Source organism: Loxodonta africana, chromosome 16, assembly GCF_030014295.1.
Source record: "Loxodonta africana isolate mLoxAfr1 chromosome 16, mLoxAfr1.hap2, whole genome shotgun sequence".
NCBI classification, from domain to species: domain Eukaryota; kingdom Metazoa; phylum Chordata; class Mammalia; order Proboscidea; family Elephantidae; genus Loxodonta; species Loxodonta africana.
In genome coordinates this window covers 33,291,636-33,310,542 of record NC_087357.1, presented here as the reverse complement: position 1 = coordinate 33,310,542, position 18,907 = coordinate 33,291,636, and the positions used below count along the sequence as shown (strand labels likewise).

General features: G+C 46.3%; 1 protein-coding gene across 5 annotated transcripts in view; it reads left to right on the top strand.

Moving 5' to 3' along the window:
• The window catches only part of PAX2 (paired box 2), an 82,311-nt gene that overhangs the window by 16,729 nt on the left and 46,675 nt on the right, over window positions 1-18,907 (top strand). For all 5 annotated transcript variants that reach the window (XM_064269448.1, XM_064269446.1, XM_064269444.1 and 2 more), the window contains exons 4-5: window positions 15,552-15,637; window positions 17,170-17,289. In XM_064269448.1, coding sequence (XP_064125518.1) covers window positions 15,552-15,637; window positions 17,170-17,289 — 206 coding nt within the window. The remainder of the gene's footprint in view (window positions 1-15,551; window positions 15,638-17,169; window positions 17,290-18,907) is intronic.

Below are 18,907 nucleotides of genomic sequence, written 5' to 3'. Positions count from 1 at the left end.
TAAACCTTCTTAGAGTTGTGCCTGGTAGGTATTAAGTACTCAATCAATATTATTATTGCAACAATAATCATCAAGTGTATATTTCTTGTTATGTGTCTTTGTCGACGTGTGTGGGTTCTGGTTTGTGTGTGCATAAACATTGAAATCTTTCAAATAAAAAAGCTTGAGGAGTCAAAAGAATATTTTGTGAGTGGGATTGTGTACCATGAATGCCACTGAGATTTAGAAAGGGAGCCTGCTCTGTATACTTTCAGAAATAAAACACTATGATTTAGTTATCTGACCACTGGACAGAATTAGTCAATAGCTGCCCCCTTTGTCCACTTTCATTTGACAGCCAGCCTCTGTGGACATGAGTGTGTGTGTGAGTGTCTGTGTATGTATGTGTGAATTTGTATGACTGTCCACGCCTTCTCTGAGGTGAGCCTACTATTGCTTGAAGAGTTGAAAGTTGGCTTTTTCAGGGCTTCATGGCATTTTCATGGGTTGTGGTACTTTGCATTTTGTAGTTTTTTTTTTTTTTAGGATCAAATGGTAGTGGAAAAAAAGTCTTTATGTGATGGCTTTAAAGAGTTCTTCTGATTCTTAAATGTCATAGAAGGAAGAGGAAAGGAAGGTAAACAATAAGAGGAGATGAGAGGAGAGAAAAGGGAGATAAGACAAAACATGAAAAAAGAAGGAGAAGCGAGCAAATATTTGACAAATTCAAACCAAACCTGTCTACTGTTGTCCCAACGATCTGGATATTCCCGGGATGCATGGAAGTTTGAGAATCATTGTTGTTGTTTCAGAGCTAAGGAATCAAGGACTTAAAAAAAATTTTTTTTCAGGAGAAGAAAACCTAGTTTGGTCTTAATTTAGTTGGTGTAATAGCTCGGAGTAACCGGATAACTGCAAATTCTGCTGTTTACTCTGTGCCCAACAAGAGCAAAGATGGACACTGAAGTTTTCCCCAAACTCACAATAAATGATATGTTTCTGGCTCCCCATCTTTACGGGAAGTTCGATGGAATGAGGCTAAGGCCCAAAACCATTCTTTCCTGAGTTCTCCTTGCCCGTGTAACTTAAGATATGGCAGGTAGGGCGCATGCCCTGGGCGCCACTTGAGGAGGGCTGCTAATGAGCAGTTTCGATTGGCCAACTGTGAAAACTCATTCAGCAATGTAAAACTAATTGTTAGAGGCACTATTTTCTGTAGCTAGGCCCCTGCCCTTTGGCCTAGTCAGGTAACCAAGCTCAACTCAAGGGCTGCTAGAAGATCCACACCCAAATGCCTTAACATTCACTTATCTGATACCGTTCTTCCTTCTTCCTTAGTTCCCAAATTTAATACCTAGATTCCACTATTCCTCATTTACACCATTAGCTGGCAAAGGTCCTGATTTTTTTTAAATGAGAGTGTAGATCTTTTAAGTGAGCTCATTTTGAATTCTGAGGGCTCAATCATATTTAAAAATTTTTGTAAGGATAGAACACGTATGAGGGCCACCATCTTCTTTTATGCCATGTCATCACCACAGGGCTGGATGCAGCCCTCTGTACGGAGATGGGCAGTGGTGAACTCTATCACCCCCCTTCCCCTGCAGCTGTACAAATAAACTAGAAGGCCAAGGAGAGAGCTGCCTTCTGCCCAGCCCTGCTTGACTGCAGCTTTTCCACTTTTCTCCTTAAAACACACCACACACACATATATGCACCCTGATTTATTTTGGGATTTTATGTCCCTTAGCACACACATGTACACATATGTACACATGCTTGGGCTGATCTTATTATGTCTTTATATTAATAATAATAATAACTAACAAGTGCTTACTGAACTAGGAACTGTTCTATGCATGTTACATGTATTAACTGATTTAAACCTCATAAACAACCCCACAGGGCTTTATAGGATTGTTTCTAGATGAGGTAACTGGAGTACAGAGAAGTTAAATAACTTACCCAAGGTCACAGGCTAAGTAGCAGAGCTGGGATTTGAACCCGTGCAGTACTGGCTCTGAAATCCACATGCTTATCCATTACACCATACTATATATCAACCTTGTATCAAAGGAACTGCAGGCATGTGTCATCTTTTGAAGAGCTCTATATATTTTGCAGTCTCATGTTCAGCTATATATTCATACATTTACTTGTAAGCTCAGAACAAGGACCCTGTGCCTTAATAGAAAGTCCTGCCAAGTCCATGTGTGCCTGTGGTCTTCCATGACCTGTGAATGCAGGTCACTGCTGAGCCCTATCATCTGGGAATACTGGGAAGGAAGAATATGCTGATGGGCACAGCCACATAGTGGAACAGACTGGGGATTCTTGGAACTAGCGATCATGTTGTTATTCCCATTGAGACTGGGGAATTTACTCCCATTCATTCTCCTCTAGTCCCAGCAGGGATCTAGACTCTCAACAGGCATAGGGCTTAGCCTAGGGATTTAATTTAAAATTAAACAGAGGAAGAGAAAGTGGCACCAGAACTTGTACTAGTGAAGTGCAGCCAAAGCTGTTCAGCGGAGCAGGGGCAACTTCTAGTAGCCAAGCCATCTCTGGATTTGCTTCCAAGAAAAATAGACCTACACATTTGGACATCAAGAAGAGATTTGTCCTGCATCTCTAGAATCTTCCCTCTGGAAAGAAGCAGTGCAAATGACCAGGCCAGAGTAAGCTAGAAAGCTGAAGGATGGGCCCTCTTACCCACAGCCATACCAATAAAAAAAAAAAAAGGCAATTAAAGCAATTACCGAATCACACACCACCACCCAAATCCAACATCGTTACTCAACCCATTTTACCAAGGAGACACCCATTAACCTAATCTCTGAGACATACATTGTAGAAAAAAAAAAAAAAAGATGCTGATATGATCAACGAACATAATTCAAAGCAGAAACACAGCCACTGTCACCAAACAATACTCAAATTCCTCCAACTCAGTGTTACACAAAGTGCAGTCACCTTGATACAATACTACAAAACACCAAGTAACAAACCTTCAGCCAGCTGCCAGAATGCACTGGCACAATGCAGTACACGGTAACACACAACACAATTCAAATGCCCCATCCCACAGGCACACCCACATGCAAAGACTGAAATCAGATCGCCATCTGAGCAATGACGAGCACTGGTCAAGCACTCACAGCGATGGAACCAGCCAGGCAACATCTAACAGTGCAATGCCTTCTGCACACCCAACAGCAGCCTCCCCAACCCCAGCACACTCCTGATCCCCAGGCACAGGGAAGCGTGCGGGAAAGCAGCAGCTCCAGCCCCTTTCTCCTGCAGCTAGATGTGCCCAGGCCAATGTCCCCAGGCTCTCATTGCTCGTAAGAGAGTAAACTGTCCCCTGAGCCTGCTTCCGGACACAGGACAAATCAGCTCTATCTTGGTTGGGGGTTTAATAAGACTTTGCTGTTACAGAAAATGACAGAGCTCCAGGGAGCAAGGGAAAGGTGGCGGAGGGCCTCTCCAAGCTGGGTGCAGGAATTCCCCTTCCTCCACCAAGCCCTGCCTTCTGGGGCCATTCCAGAGCTGAAGCCCTCTTGCTGGGTGTTCACTGAGTATCGATTCAGTCTGCAAGCAATTTTAATATTTCTTCAGGGACTTTCCAGCCACAGCACAAGTCATTAATTCACCCTCCCAAATTGCTTATTCAATAGCAGGAACATGGCTCCTGAATAAAGTCCCAGAATTTATGTGACTCGCACGAGTCAGGAGGTCAAACAACTGTTATGGAGCGAAGTTAAAAATCCAAATAAAATATTGACACTTTTTTTTTTGGGGGGGGGAAGCAAAGGTATTTAAAATAGGTTTTTGTTTGCAATGCCCCCAGGATAAAGAATGGAAGGAGACTGAAGACAAGTTGGAGTTTATAAAATCAATGGAATTTATTGCACATCTACTTGGCATTTAATAATTCTCTCATTTCCACATCCCCCACACCACCACCCTGTCCTGGCCATAGACAGAGAGACACACAGGTACACAAACGCACATTTACTCATATCGATACCAGTGCATGGGCCAACATAAAAACACAGTTGTGATGTGAGCGTCTTGAAGACCCTGGGAAGGGAACAGTGATGAGTGTAGAGTCGTGTGTGACTGTGGCTTACACATTTGACCAAAACAGGCATGCTGGGCAAATCTTCCTGAGCTAGGTTTTGATAAATATATTCAGCATCATAAATCCTGGATCAACGCACTAGAACAGACATGAATATAAAGATACGTGAATCATAGAAATAGTCTGCAGAAATACAGAACGTGGAGAGACACATCTGTGTGCAGTCTCCCCCACAATCATATGCATGAGCAACTATATAATTTGGAAAACCTACCCGTGCATGTAAAATACACCGAAATCCATAGTCACTTAACCTAAGATTGTGGTTGGTTTGTACCACACACATGATGCTTATCAAATACAACCGTGGCACATACGTGGGAGTGGGTAAGCACGGTTAGTATCACAGGTACATGTGATCTCTGTTAATCGTCTCTGTATGTTTCCTCAGTTGTCTAGATCACGGATGTGAAAAGACTGAAGGGAAAATTTGCTCACGCCCAAATAGTTAATAAAATGCAAAGAAATATTAATATAGAAATTTTCAGAAGTAATATGGTTCAGTGTACAGATATTGGAGTCCCAGGATTGGATCCAAAGTCTGGCTCCGCTGTTATTAAGCATGTGACCTTGAGCAATTTGCTTAGCCTTTCCATTGCCTCTTTGGTAAAAGAGAGAACATGCTCATTTGTAGAGTTGTAGGTAGGATTTGAATGGGAAGATGCATTTATTACAGAAGAAGCAATTCATATTCACTACATGACAGGCACTGTATGAATATTCACTATGACAAGCAGTATATGAATAAGAAATATTCACTATATTAAATATCAAATAAATGTTAGTTATTACTTTTACTACTGTTATATGCAGCTCATCTGTTCATGTGTAAACAGGCCCAGCCTCACACAGATTCTATCCTGATCTGACTAACTTATTCTACCCAATAGAGCCCTGGTGGCACAGTGGTTAGGAACTATGGCTACAAACCAAAAGGTCAGCAGTTCAAATCCACCAGCTGCTCCTTGGAAACCCTATGGGGCAGTTCTACTCTGTCCCATAGGGTTGCAATGAGTCAAAATCCACTCAGAGGCAATGGTTTTTTGTTTTTGTTTTTTTGGTATGCTACCCAATAGTTAGCGGCTTGGGTTCTGGAGTCAGGCACCTAGGCTTAAATCCTAGCTCTGCTACTTAATAGCTGTGTGATCCTGGGCAATTTACTTAACCTCTCTGAGCCTCAGTTACCATATTTGTAGAATAAGGATAATAATAGTACCTACTTCATAGATAATTGTGAGAAGTAAATTAAATAATCCCTGTAAAGTATTTAGCACAGTATTTGGCCCACAGCAAACAAATGTTAGTTCACTATGTCCCTTAAGATTATGTTATTTCTGATAATACGATAGACTATAATAATAATATTAACTTGTTATTCAACAAAGAATCATTAAGTACTTACATTATGCCAGGCACTGTTGCTGGGTCCTGGAAATACAATGGTGAATAAAATAGACCTGAGATTTTCCCTTGTAGAGCTCAGAGTTCAGGGGAGGACACAATGTGAATTGCGTAAGCAGGAAACAAGGTTTCAGCTCTGTACTAGACCCTGAGGGGAAGAGGGAAACAGAAAGAGAGAGACTGGAAAGCCAGGGTGGAGTCAGATTGGGAAAGATTTTGAAGGCTAGGGAATATCAAATTTATCCTGTAGGTAATAGGAAGTAATGGTAGGATTTAGCCACATCTTAGGAGGAGCCCAAGATAGACTGATGGATTGTTTTTGACTACTAGAGTAACCAGGTGAGAAGTGCGGCAAGCTAGAGACCGGGAGGTGGCAGAGACAGGTACAGGCCCCACCTTTGCCTCCACAATGTGTACTCCCTCTAGACTGTCTTCGGCTGGCCCAGAGATGTCAGTGTACCTGTGAAGGGACAGGGGAGTGGACAGGAGCATTTAGGGAGACATAGCCCCAGCAAGGAGTCTATGGCAGCACCCCTTTCTCCATCATATTGGGCAGCCTTGTTGACTCTGGAGTCTCCCAACTAGGCCCACGGGGTGAACAGCTCTAACTGGAAGCCCTGGCAGATGAGGGCAGGGCCGGTGCCAAGAGGAGCTAGTCTGGTCATGCTCTGGGCTTGTCATGCACTGCAGACTGGTTTCCAAATGGTTAAACACATTGCCCCTTGATTTTTAAACTTATGCATATCTTAAAGTTAAATCAATCTATATGCTTACCATTCACCATATAAACCATTACTACTGCCCCGTTGGGCCAGCCCCATGGCCCATCTAGCCTGGTAAATTGTCTCTGGCCTGGGTTCCCAAGGACACGTGGTGGAGGGATTATTGTCTTCAATGCCAGTCTTAGAAGGTAAGGCTGATGCGGAAAATACGCCTGCTCATGAAGGGACCCACCAGGAGTGTGTCATCCTATTTTGAAATCATTTTCATTTTTAACCTATACTTTAGTCTTCACAGAGGAACTGATAAGCTTCTTGAACTTTGGTGGCTGTGTCAGCTGGAGTCAAGGTTATCAGATGGAGAGAAATGTGATGGAGTATGAGTAAGGAACTTTCTCTTAACTCTGAGACTTTCTCCTAACTCTCTCAAGACTCCTCTGAATAATCAGAAGGGTGATTTTCTCTGCCCCTGGCTTAAACTGGTCATTCTCAAACATTAGAGAGTTAAAGGGTAATCTGAAGAGTTAGCTGTGAGAAATCCTAACTCGGGAGGTCTGAGATGGGAGACAGGGATTTGCATGTTAGCAAGCCCCCAGGGGATGCTAATGTAGGAAATTCAAGAACAATTCTTTGATGAAAACCTGAAAGCTTTTTGGTAGGGCTCTCATTTCTTGGAGCTCAGTTATAACTTCTGAGATGCAACAGAAGAGACAGGTGCTCTTGACACACTTGGGGGAACTCTTGTAACCCTGGAACCTTTATATTCCAGCTATGTCCCTCCACAGCCAGAACGGAAGGTCTTGGCCACAGCTTTGAAGGATGGCCTGTCTTTGTTAGCTAGTGCAGCAATAACACAAAATACTGCAAGTGAGTGGCTTTAGAAAAACAGAACAGAAATTAATTTTTCTCACAGTTCAGGAGCTAGAAATCCAAATTCAGGGCATGGCTCTAGAGGGAGGTCTTTCCTTGTCAGTAGCCCTGGTTCTTACCAGGAATTCCTTGGGATTCCTTTGCTTGTAGATGATCCTCATTTGGGGTCTATCTTACCTGTGTGTATGTCTCTGCATCTGTTCTGGTCTTTTTATAACTCAAAAGTGATTAGCTTTAGGATCCACTCTACACTGGTATGACGCCATTAATATAGCACACGAAAACCCCTATTTCCAAACAGAATCACATCCCCAGGTACTGGGGCCAGGAATTCAACACGTTTTGGAAGGACACAGTTCAGTCCATACCATGGCCTTACTCTCATCAGTGGCTGTTATGCACAGTGCTCAGAACCCTGCTTGCCATGTGGTTAATTGTCCTAACTGAAGCCCACAGGGCATGTGAGTGGGTAAAACAATGCTGGACTCTGCACAAACTGCAAATCCAGAGCCTAAGAACACATTGTTTCTGTTTAGAGTGGAGGGCATGTGCAGGGTGGATGCTGTTCCCATTGGGGTCCTCCTGCTGGAAGGAGGTATTAAATTTCCATTTCTTAGTTTCTGGGTTGTGAGGAAAGGAGAGCCCAGTTCCTTAGGGTTCTCAGGAGTAGGGAGAGGTAGAACCATTTTCAGGAGAGAGGAGGTTTTCCTGGATGATCTATGATGTCTCACTTGAGGTTCTGCCATGAAAAGTCTCCGGCTGTTGGTGTTACTCTGACTGGCCTCAGGGCTGAGTCAGGGACACGTGCCTGATGTAGGCAGCTTTCAAAGGCCTGAGATGGAACAATTACCTGCATTTGTTGGGCAAAATATCCTTTCCTGAAGCAAATATGGTTTTGTTCTCTGGAATGATCTAGGCAGCCTGAAGTCACTGGCAAAGACTCTACCTACTCCTATCTCGCTCAGTGGGCAACTTATCTAAAACATTCTCTACTTTGCAGTTGTTTTGATTTACCAAATCATGAAAGACTTTCCCCACATCAGGGATTAACTGTTTTCTGCATAGACTCCAAAATGGGCAGTCTACCCCAGGACAATTTAAATTGATTTATATATGTATATGACACATGTATCTAGTTACCTGACATCTTGCTCCCAAGGCCGTTTAAGCAATGCAGTGATACGACCTGGCCTGGGAACAGCCTGCCACTCCACTAGGAAGTAATTCCAAAATGGAGAAAGTAGTCTGTTCTGAATAGCTGGGCAAGATTTCATGGGGGCGTGCTTGGAGTTCCCATGTACATATGCATTGTCAGCATCTGATTCCAACAAGAGTTATTACTTCCCATTTTCCACTTGGGAACACTGAGGCTCATAGGAGCCTATTACACTTCATTTCTCAGAACATAACAGGAGACTGGAAGTAGAACCCAGGAGATTGGACCTCTCTACTGGAGGCAATATGCTTATTGTTTACGGGTATAGGCTTATTGTTTACAGGTATAGGCTTATTGTTTACAGGTATAGGCTGGAGGGTCAGTCCACCTGAATTCCAGTCCTGGCTTTGCCATTTATTAAATGGGTGGCCTTGGGCAAATTATAACATACTTCATCTGTAAAATGGGTTGTTGTGAGGATGAAGTGAATGCTTTGTTTGAAGCACTTAGAACATTGCCAAGCACATAGTAAATACTCAGTAGACAGTAGTTTTTATTACTGGAGCCTCGGCTAGGGAAGCATTCTCCTAGAAATCCTGACCAGCTTAGTCCTGGAAAGGCTGCCACCTCACTGCCTCCAAGGAGAGCTGTCTGAGGTCACCTCCATGCTAATAGGACCTCTTCTTGTCTCCACCTCAGGGGGAGTTTTTGCACACCATTTATTATCATATAATATAGTGCAATATAATATCATACATAACATAACATAATATGATGGGTAGGTTAACTTGGAAACCCTCAGGCAGACCATAGATGGATGGATAGATGAATAGATACATTTGTACTAAGTATACATACATTATATCATTCTATTGATTTGTAAAAAGTTCCCGGTCTGCCTGGCTGTAATGAGATTTTTGAACTTTGCGTAGCGATCAATGAGAGGAATATTATTGGCCTGGAGAATTGATATACCTGCTCTCGGTGGCTTGTTCTGCTCCTGGGCTGCCCCGGCCCCCCAGGTGTACGATTCCAGCAGACACTTAACCTTTTTTACAGTGTCATCAGGCTAAAAGGAATCTAATAGTGACACAGGACTTGTGCTCAGCACTCTGCCACTATTGCTTTCCTGTCACAAATAATTTATAACCTTCTATTTCCATCCCTGAGCCTGCACCCCAGCCCTGCCTCCCACTTCCCCCCAGCTCCCAGGAATCAATAAACTCACATAGCCACAGTGGGACTTGAGGGTACAAGGAGACAGACAAACAGACAAAGAGAGGAGAGCTAGAGAGAGGGCCAGAATAAGACAGAGCGAGGAGAGAGAGACTGAGAATGAAACACAGAGGAAGAAGTGAAAGAAGGAGGAAGAGGAAATAGAACTAGAACTAGGAGTTACAGACTCCCTAGTGCTTTCTAAGAAGGGTTGGGAGATTTTGCGTTTCTTCATGAGCTTAACAAACTGCCAATAGGAGTCCGATGGCATGGCTTTCATTCTAACTCACAAAATGAATGAGACTGTTTTGATTCCCAGCTTGGTGGGAGCTGGAGACCTTCTGTGAATTTAACCAAAGAGGGGTGACCTCACTACTTGCCTTGCCATCCTTTACGCTAAAGCTCTGCCATTACCCCCTGGCATCTCTCCTAAAGGAACTGCTCTTTGTGCCCTCTGTGTATCCTTTCCAGAGCCCCCAGGCAGGGGTTGATCTAGTCTCCAGTCTGTCTTTCTGATGCAACTTCTTTTGGGGTCAGGGCTGGGACACCTGCAGCTGCTGTTTATTGTCTGCTTGATGCTCTTTCTAGTTTCAGTAGCACTTGCATTGATCAGACATATTGGGCTGGAAGGGCTCCTGCTTGCACCCGGCTCAGCCCCGAAATAGAAAACATCCGAAGTTAGGGGTCACTCATAGGAATAATAATACCAGTAGTTACTATTATTATACCAAAAAAACCCAAACCCACTGCCATCGAGTTGATTCTGACTCACAGCGACCCCATAGGGTTTCCAAGTCTGTAAATCTTCACTGAAGCAGACTGCCACATCTTTCTCCCATGGAGCAGCTGGTGGGTTCGAATCGAAGACCTATTGGTTAACAGCTGAGCACTTTTAACCCCTGCATTTTTGAGCAAAACATCATGCTAATTACTTTACATGGATTATCCTATTTAATCCTCACGACAGTCCTATGAAGTGGATAGTATTATCTTAACTTACAGATGAGGGAATAACAAGAAACCAAGGCTTTCACAGGCAGTAAGTAGCAGAGCTGAGATTCAGACTCAAGCAGAATGACCCCAGAGCCATACCCTGATTCTGTTTGCTGTGCTCATGCCCTTGTGAATGTGAGAGACTCTAAGTACCTGCAAGTCCCCATGCTGGAGCTCAGACCAAAGCCCTGGAGGTTCCCAGGAGAGGACAGACTCTCCTCTGAAGTGGTGGAGGAAAGCATGCTGGAGAGAGAAGTGGGAAGCAGGCACTTAGCAGGGCAGTCTGTCTGTGGAACCAGGAGATATGCCCTCCAGTGCTCCTAACTGCACCTCCAAGGATTCATATCCAAGGACTTGACCTTCCAGGCCAAACCTGCCTGGGGCCATGGAGGACATGGCTGTCCTTTGGGGTCAAGAATGAAAAAGAATTGGAGGAGGAGGAGGAAGAAGAGGAAATAATATCAGGTGGTTGTCCAGAGCAACTGCTTTACATCATTCTTCTAGCCTCTAGTGAAATTCCCATGAGTTGTTGGGTTGTTGTATGGGGTGCAGGGTTGCAAAGGATGACCATCAGGGTTCCGTGGCCCCAATTCTTAAATTCTCTGAGATCAGCGCTGGGGACTGGCAAGCGTCTACTGCTTGGGGGCTGTGGGTAGACATCGAGAGCATGAGTTACAGCACGCACGCTGCCCAGCTCCTTTCCCATGCACCACCAAGCTGGTGTCAGGGAGTAGTGATTTTCCATCACTTGCCGCCTCAGCTAAATCCACACCAGTGCCCTGGGGTCATAGGCTCTGGGTAACAAAGACAGAAACTCTGCAAGGCCATCCAGTTATCTGCCTCACCCAGCCCCAGCACGGGAACTCCCTTAGACCAGAGCCCCTCAAGCCAGGGCCACCGGCAGTGCCCATTGAAATCCCCAGAAGCTTTAGTGCAATGAATCAGAAGCAGCTGATTCTAGGCTTTTCTTGTAGACGAGTTTACGCTGTCCTTAGCTACTCTCTAATCTTTCCCATTGTGATCATGTGCCAAACCTTCCCCCTTTCTTCATCTCTTGGGAGATGACCTTACCTTCTGCTTTGCTGAGAGAGAAAAGCACCTTTTTGAAGCTTTTGGCCATGTCAAAATATGCCATATCTGGCTGACTCCTTCCCCTGTGCGCTCCACTCCATTCCCTCCTGGTTCTGCCTTGCTCTCTCAACCATTTACGTTCTCTCAGGCAACTTCCGTTTCTCCCTCTTCGCTGGTTTTTCCTCCTCAGCCTATAAACTTATCCAGATTTTCCCTCCACTCAGCTGCTAGTTCCATCCTCTGGCTTCCACACCTTTCTTTCCTTCCCTCTTCCCTGACAGACTTCTGAAGGTAGCAGTCTGCTCTTATTGCCTCCCTCTCCTTATCCCCCATTCGCTTCCTAACCTCTCTGTCTGGTTCCTGTTTCCGTCACTTTGCTGAGACCCTCTCTCCAAGCTCATCAGTGGTCATCAAAATTCCCAAATCTATGTTTCTTCTTATTGCCAACTCTCCTCAATCTTTATGTCACAGTTGGTACTGTGGATTATGATTTCCTCAAAATACTCTTCTCCGCTGTCTTACGTGAAACTGCCTGACCCAGCTTCTCCCATTTCCTGTGTGAACAATTCTCTGACTTCTTTGCAAGGTCAGGTCCTTTCCCCCTTTCTCTGAAAGTGGGTGTCCTCCAGCCTCTACTCCTTATGCCTCTCCTACCTTTCAACACTCATTTCCTTGACAGTCTCCTAAATTTGTATCTGCGTTGTCAACTGATGCATGGGCATGTCCACCTGCATACTCCCCCACCAGCTCAAATGTGGAACGTCTGGTACCAATGTCATCACTGTTCCAAAACCAGCTACCTCCCTACACCCTATTCCTGCCAACAATACATACCACCAACCTTGCAGTTGCACAAAATTGGGTCCTGAGAACCACAGTTGACATGAGTTAGTAGTCAAATCCTGGCCATTCTGCTTTTGCAATGTTGTGGAAATTCTTCCCTTTCTTTCCAGAGGCTAGTCCTTAATGCTTCATGCCTGTGTATTGCTTTACTGTGATCAGTTTGTACGTGACCCCTCTGGGTTAGAAAGCATTCATGGCTTGAGACCCTCCAAACCTGGTTCTTATATGTTGGTGGAAGTATGGTAAAGCAACCAAAAGCACAGATTTTGGAGGCTGCATTCGGACTCTGCCCTAACTAGCAGTGTGATCTTGAGTAAGCTATTTACTCTTCTTTGGCAGTTGTTGTGAGAATTAACAAAATTACATATACATATTTTAAATCGCGCATAATATTGGCACATAGTAGGTGCTCAGAGGGGCCCTGGTGGTGCAGTGGTTAAGCATTTGGCTGCTAACCAAAAGGTCAGCAATTGGAATCCCCCAACTATTTCTTGGAAACCTTATGGGGCAATTCTACTCTGTTCTATAGGGTTGCTATGAGTCAGAATTAACTCTACAGCAACAGGTGTTTTTTTTTGTTTGTTTGTTTGTTTTAGGTACTCAATAAATGGAAAATAGCTATCATCATCCCCAAGTTTTCAGCCTCCTTTCCACTGTTTCTAGCTGATTGGTCTAGGCATTGATCCCTGAAAACATCATGCACATTAAAGTATCCATGTCTTTGCTTCTACCCTGCCCCCGTACCTGTTTATAACACCCGTTTCTCTGCTTCTTTGCTCATTTTTAGAAGCATATTATTATTATTTTGGCTTAAAACAAAGGTAACTTTTATTTTGTTTACAAATCTGCTATTTGGGCAAGGCTTAGTACGGATAGCTTGTTTTTGTTCCACTCAGCTTCAACTGGGGTGATTCAAAGGGTGGGGACTGGAATCAACTGAAGACTCATTCACTCATATTCCGGTAGCTGTCTGTGGGCTGAATCCTTAGATGGGGCTTTTAGTGGAATCAGCTTCACATGGTTCTCTGTGTGGCCTGGGGTCCTCACAGCATGGTGGCTCAGTTGCAAGGTCAAGCACCCCTCTGCTTTTAGAGTATCTCCTTATTTAGGTGTACTTCCAGTTCCAACTCAGTTAAAGAAAACAAGAGACTGGGGTCTTCAGTCCAGCTAAAACTGGTCTTGGACCAGCTCAGGCCCACCTGAACTGCTCAATACTGATGACTGCCCCCAGACGACTTATTTATGTCAAAGGCCAAAAAACACATGCATGTCTACGCTTGGACGTGGGCAAAACGCCATCTTTGTGGCCCCCCTTTCAGATTCAGAAGCATATTATTTTTCACTGGGAAAGAGACCTTCGTGCTCCTGCAGTCCAGCCCATTTATTTTACAGCTGAAGAAGCTGAGGCCCAAAGATGCTGAATGTTAAACACAAAGCTATGTGGCCTCCTAATGATAGAGTCAGAACTGGACTCAGAGCCCCTAACCTGCAACCCTGTGCTCTTTCCACTGTCCTAAAACCGGTTGCTATGAGCTGATTCTGACTCATGGAGACCCCATGTGTGTCAGAGTAGAAGTGTGTTCCTTACGGTTTTCAGTGACTGATTTTTTGGAAGTAGATCGTCAGGCCTTTCCTCCAAGGTATCTCTGGGTGGACTCATACCTCCAACCTTTCAGTTAGTAGCTGAGTGTGTTAACCGTTTGCACTACCCAGGGACTTCTTCCACTATTCTACATGCCTCCAACTTCAGTCCTACTCTGCTTTGAAGATCTACATCAAGTTCTAACTGCTCAGTGGCTTTTTCCCCCACTCCCCCAACTACAAGGGGTTTCCTCCTCTGAATCCTTCTGGTACTTACTCCCAGGCCCCCTCATGCTTACTTAGCTTTTGTGGGGGGATCTATATTTTCTCTCCCTAACTTAATTTCTCCGTGATTAAGAGCTATGGCTGCTAACCAAAAGGTCGGCAGTTTGAACCCACCAGCAGCTCCTTGAAAACCCTAATGGGCAGTTTTACTCTGTCCTATAGGGTCGCTTTGAGTCGGAAGCGACTCAATGGCTAATGGGTTTGTTTTGTTTTTTTAACTTAATTTCCAGCACTGTGATGTAGGGGCTTCATCCCTATTGCCTGCAAGTGTTCAGTAAAAGCCGGTTAGAGCTGAGTCTGCTGTGGCTTGTGACTCACCTGGCTGGTTGAGGTGAGCATGGCTCACATACCTCTCTGGGGGGAGAAGCAAGGCCCTGGGAAAAGCTGCTTGCAAGGGAACCTAATTTGACCAGTGAGTGGAGAAGGCCACTCCTCAGCGCCAGTCCCAGGGTTGGTCTTTTGGATCACTGGGCCTGGCTCTTCTAAATCACTGAAAAGCAGGCTCACCCTCCCCCACCCCCATGCTTGATTCCTTCTCCACCCCTGGGTCTGCAGGGAGGGCAACAGGCTTTTCAACTGGGCAGTAAAGAGACTGTGACCCAAGTAAGACCCTCAGGCAGGAAAGGAGGCCATCAGCCAGCCAGCTGGGTGGGGCCAGGGCTTGGACTTGCTTGAGGACCATAAGTGGACTCAAGAAGAGGTTGTTTAGGGCCTGACAGCCAGCAGAGGGACCATGTGCTATGTTGGAATCCTGGGGACAAAAGGGTCCCCTATGACCCAGCTCTTTCCTGGCTACTTCTTAGCTCAAGGGGTGGGGAAATTCCACCCCCTCCCCTGACTCTGGAGGCATGTGACACAGTTCCAGTAGGAAACACTGCTCCAAAATGGCCACTAGACCAGGATTCCTGTTACCAGCGGAAGATAAGTATGGTTGAGGAGGGAAGGGTGGACAGCAAGCCACAGCAGTCCCCACCCGCAGAAGGGGAAAGGATACTGAGCTCCACTCAGTGTACGGCCCTGATCCTCACTACCAAAACTCAACCTGCAGCCGGACGATGCACAGGGCAGAGCACAGCGCAGATTGCCTCCGCTCACAGCTACACTAGATGGGCCCTGCGGAGCCACCAGGAGGGAAGACTGTGCCCGGCAGCTGTCAATGAGGGCAGGGTTGCAGGGAATAGACTGATGGGGAAGGACTGAGGGGAGCGTGGGAGAGCCCTTCCAAGGGCTGGGCTGGAGGTGGCCAGACCAGGAGAGGCACGTGATGTGTGATGCTGTTGTGATGCTGTTGCAGGATCATCCGGACCAAAGTTCAGCAGCCTTTCCACCCAACGCCGGATGGGGCTGGGACGGGAGTGACTGCCCCCGGCCACACCATTGGTAAGAGAGCTCAGGGAATGAGGAAGGGGAAGCTGGGCCCACTGAGGAAGCCTGGCTCCACCCCCAGGAGCATTCCATCCAGTCTGAGGTCCAAGGCTTGACTGGCCAGTTTGCTAATTCCTGAGCTCCTAGAGGTTCAGGGTTTCCCTGACAGAGACTAGCCCACCTGAATTGTGCTCTGTCTCCCACCCACGTCACCTCACCTCTGCCTTACTTATCTTACTCAGCCTCTCTCTCTCTCTCTCTCTTTTAAATCAATATCCTTCTTTTAGAGTTTCTTTTTATTTTCCCATCTCTCCTCCCTTGCCTTCACCTTTTATCTGATTGTCTCCCTGCCTGTCCCTCTTTCTTTCGCATCTGTTCTCTTACTCCATCTTCCTATTTAAATAAAAAAATTTTTACTTGTCCTTCTCTCTTCTCTCCTTCCCTCTGCCTTTCCCCTCTGTTCTCACCTCTCCCTATGTGTGTCTCTGGATTTGTATCTCTTCTCTCCTCCTCATGGCCTCTGGCTTTGCTTGGCCTGTGTTCGTGATCTCTGTCTCTATCTCACTCACTCTGCAGCTCCCTGCCCCTCACCGTCCTCCTCATTTACTCACCCTTGCTCATGGCCTCTCAGAGAGGTGACCAGGCGTCTCAGAACACCCGTGAAGGCCCCGCCCACCTCCACACATGGCTTGGGCTTCCCTCAGGCCCAAGGGTACTTGGTGCCGCTGTAGCCATATTTAAGCTTGAGGGGCTAGGAAGTGATTAAACTTTTCCTGCTGCCCCTCTTGGCAGCTGTTCCCTACTCTCTTGACCAGCAGGAAGTAGCAATGGCTGGTCCCAGCCCTCCTGGAGTTGGCAGGAGCTGTTGTTTATTAGGCCTATGTAACAGCATGTGCCTGGAAGGAGGGTGAGGCCAAACTGTACCTGAGCTGATCACCGCTCAGTGAACAGGTTCACTAGTTTGTGCCCTCAGGGGAAGATTAGGAACTGCTCAAGTGGTTTCAAGACCAGAAGCAATGGAGGGGAGAGGAGCTGTGCACCTTGGGGTGTATTAGGACTATTCTGTGTCTTCTGAAGAATTAGGCAGATCTTAGAAAACCACAGACCATAAATCAGGACTGGTAAAGACTCAGCCCAAGAGACTGAGAAATGATGAGCTGTGGTTTGTTAGAGGGATTTGTTCAGCCCTGGGGATTGAAGGAGCTGTGAGGGAGGCAGCCTAGGAACTATGCTCTCTAGAGGAGCGCGGAACCACTTTCCAGATTGAATCAGTCTTAGTGTTTCCTGGGCCTGAAATTCATCTTCAGTGAAATCTATAGGTCTACTGAGAAGGCTTGGGGTTGATGGTCTCCATTCACTCCAGGGCTGGGCAGAATTGAATAGCCTGGACTATATGTAGAAACATGTTCCCACTTTAGCCCCAGAGGAAGAAGGGGACTATGAACCCCCACCCCTTATTTCTTCTGCTTCTTTGCCACCAGCCCTGGGGCTCTGGCCTGAGGTCACAACTGCTCTTCTTATGGCATGTTCTCCTTCCTCTCATCCAGTTCCCAGCACAGCCTCCCCTCCTGTCTCCAGCGCCTCCAATGATCCAGTGGGATCCTACTCCATCAATGGGATCCTGGGAATTCCTCGCTCCAATGGTGAGAAGAGGAAACGTGATGAAGGTAGGGAGGAGGGAAGAGGTTTGGCTTCCCTTTTGCATGCTTTGTCCTTGGACTCAGAGCTCCGGTTTCGGCCCGGCCTCCAGCTGCTCTGCTGTGAGATCAATTTTAGTAGCAAAGCCCAGGTACCCACACTGTCCTGCTGGCTCCTGGATAGAGGGAGGGAGGCTACTGGTGGGGCCATCAGCTTCACCATCTGCTCAGCAGCCCTAACTGCCTCATCTTCCACTGGGACTCACCCATCGAGCCCTGTGGGATGCCAGGAGGAGGAGCATGAGACATTTTACCTGGGAAGGTTTTGGAGTTTGGGGGACAGCTGGTCTCTGACCCGAGGATGAAAGGCCAACCTGCCTTGTCCTCACCTGATCCCAACCCAGCAGGAGGTGGGGAGTAATGTCATCTGCACCTGACCTGGGTGTCTTTTCTCTGTCACACATGGACACCACCCCCAATAAACTACACAGGGAGCTGGCCCCTTGACTCTTCTTCTCCATGAGAGGAAACAGCACTCAGGCTCCTTCTTTCCCATCCCCCAGTCCCTGGAACACCTCAGCACAGTGTTGGGCAGTTAAAAGGAGTAGAGAATGAAGAAGAATGGTAAGGAGGAGAGGAAAAATGAATTAAGGGGGTCACTGAAATGAAGAAAGACTGAGATTCCAGGTTTTTCCTCTACTGAGAATTCACACACATTGTGCCATAAGGGGTCCCTTGGTGAACATTTGGTTCTCTTCTGGTGCATGAGGCCAGGGCCATGGGAGACAAGCAGAGGTACAGTGTCTGCAGCCTGCTTCCTGCCTCAGTTCTCTCAGGATCCCCACTGGAAAAGATGTAATCTGGCCTAGGGAAAGTGTATGGTTTTAAGAATATCTCCCACGGAATGGACAGAATCCATAAGGATGAGCATAAAGGGGTGAGTGCACACCCCACTATACCAAGACAGTCTCGATTTATGCCTATTGTCTCCGCATCTTGGCCAGTCAGCATCTCCTTTTACTCTAAAAAATGTTCTGTTTGGACAATAAATGATATGGTCATCCCAAGCATAGACAAGCCCTTGATGGGGGCAGCTTTAGATGGTAAGGAATAGAAAAAGGATAAAGCCGGGATTCCCTGGGCCCGTGGTCTGATGTTCCCTAGGCCTAGGTTACGGGTGAAGAGAAAGAGCCCTGGCCTTCAGCGGAAGGGATGGAGTGGATGAGAGGCCTAGGTCTGGCAAGACAGTGATGACCTGGTGCTGGCCTCCTTCCAGAAGCCCTAATGGCCTCGTTTCACAGGGAAACAGCTTGTCTGGCTCTATTTCTCCTTCTTCCAAAATATCCAAACCCATTTGGCTGCCACGGCCTTTGCCACTCACTAAATTTCATTGTGGTTGTTTTGGCGGCAGCCCCTGATGGGCAGGGGGAGGCTGAGTAAAAGCCTTAAGTCCCAGTTCCCCCCGAGGGCTTCCCATACTCAGGCATTAGCCAAGCCCTCTGATTCTTTGAGTGGTTTAGAAGATTCTGCCTCAAACCCTAAAGGGTTTCTCCTTTAAACCACCAGCCGCTGCTTTTTTTAGCAGAGTGTAAGGCATCCAGTGGGCCGGGAGAAGCCTCTGTAATGACTTTAACTCTGTAATAACTTT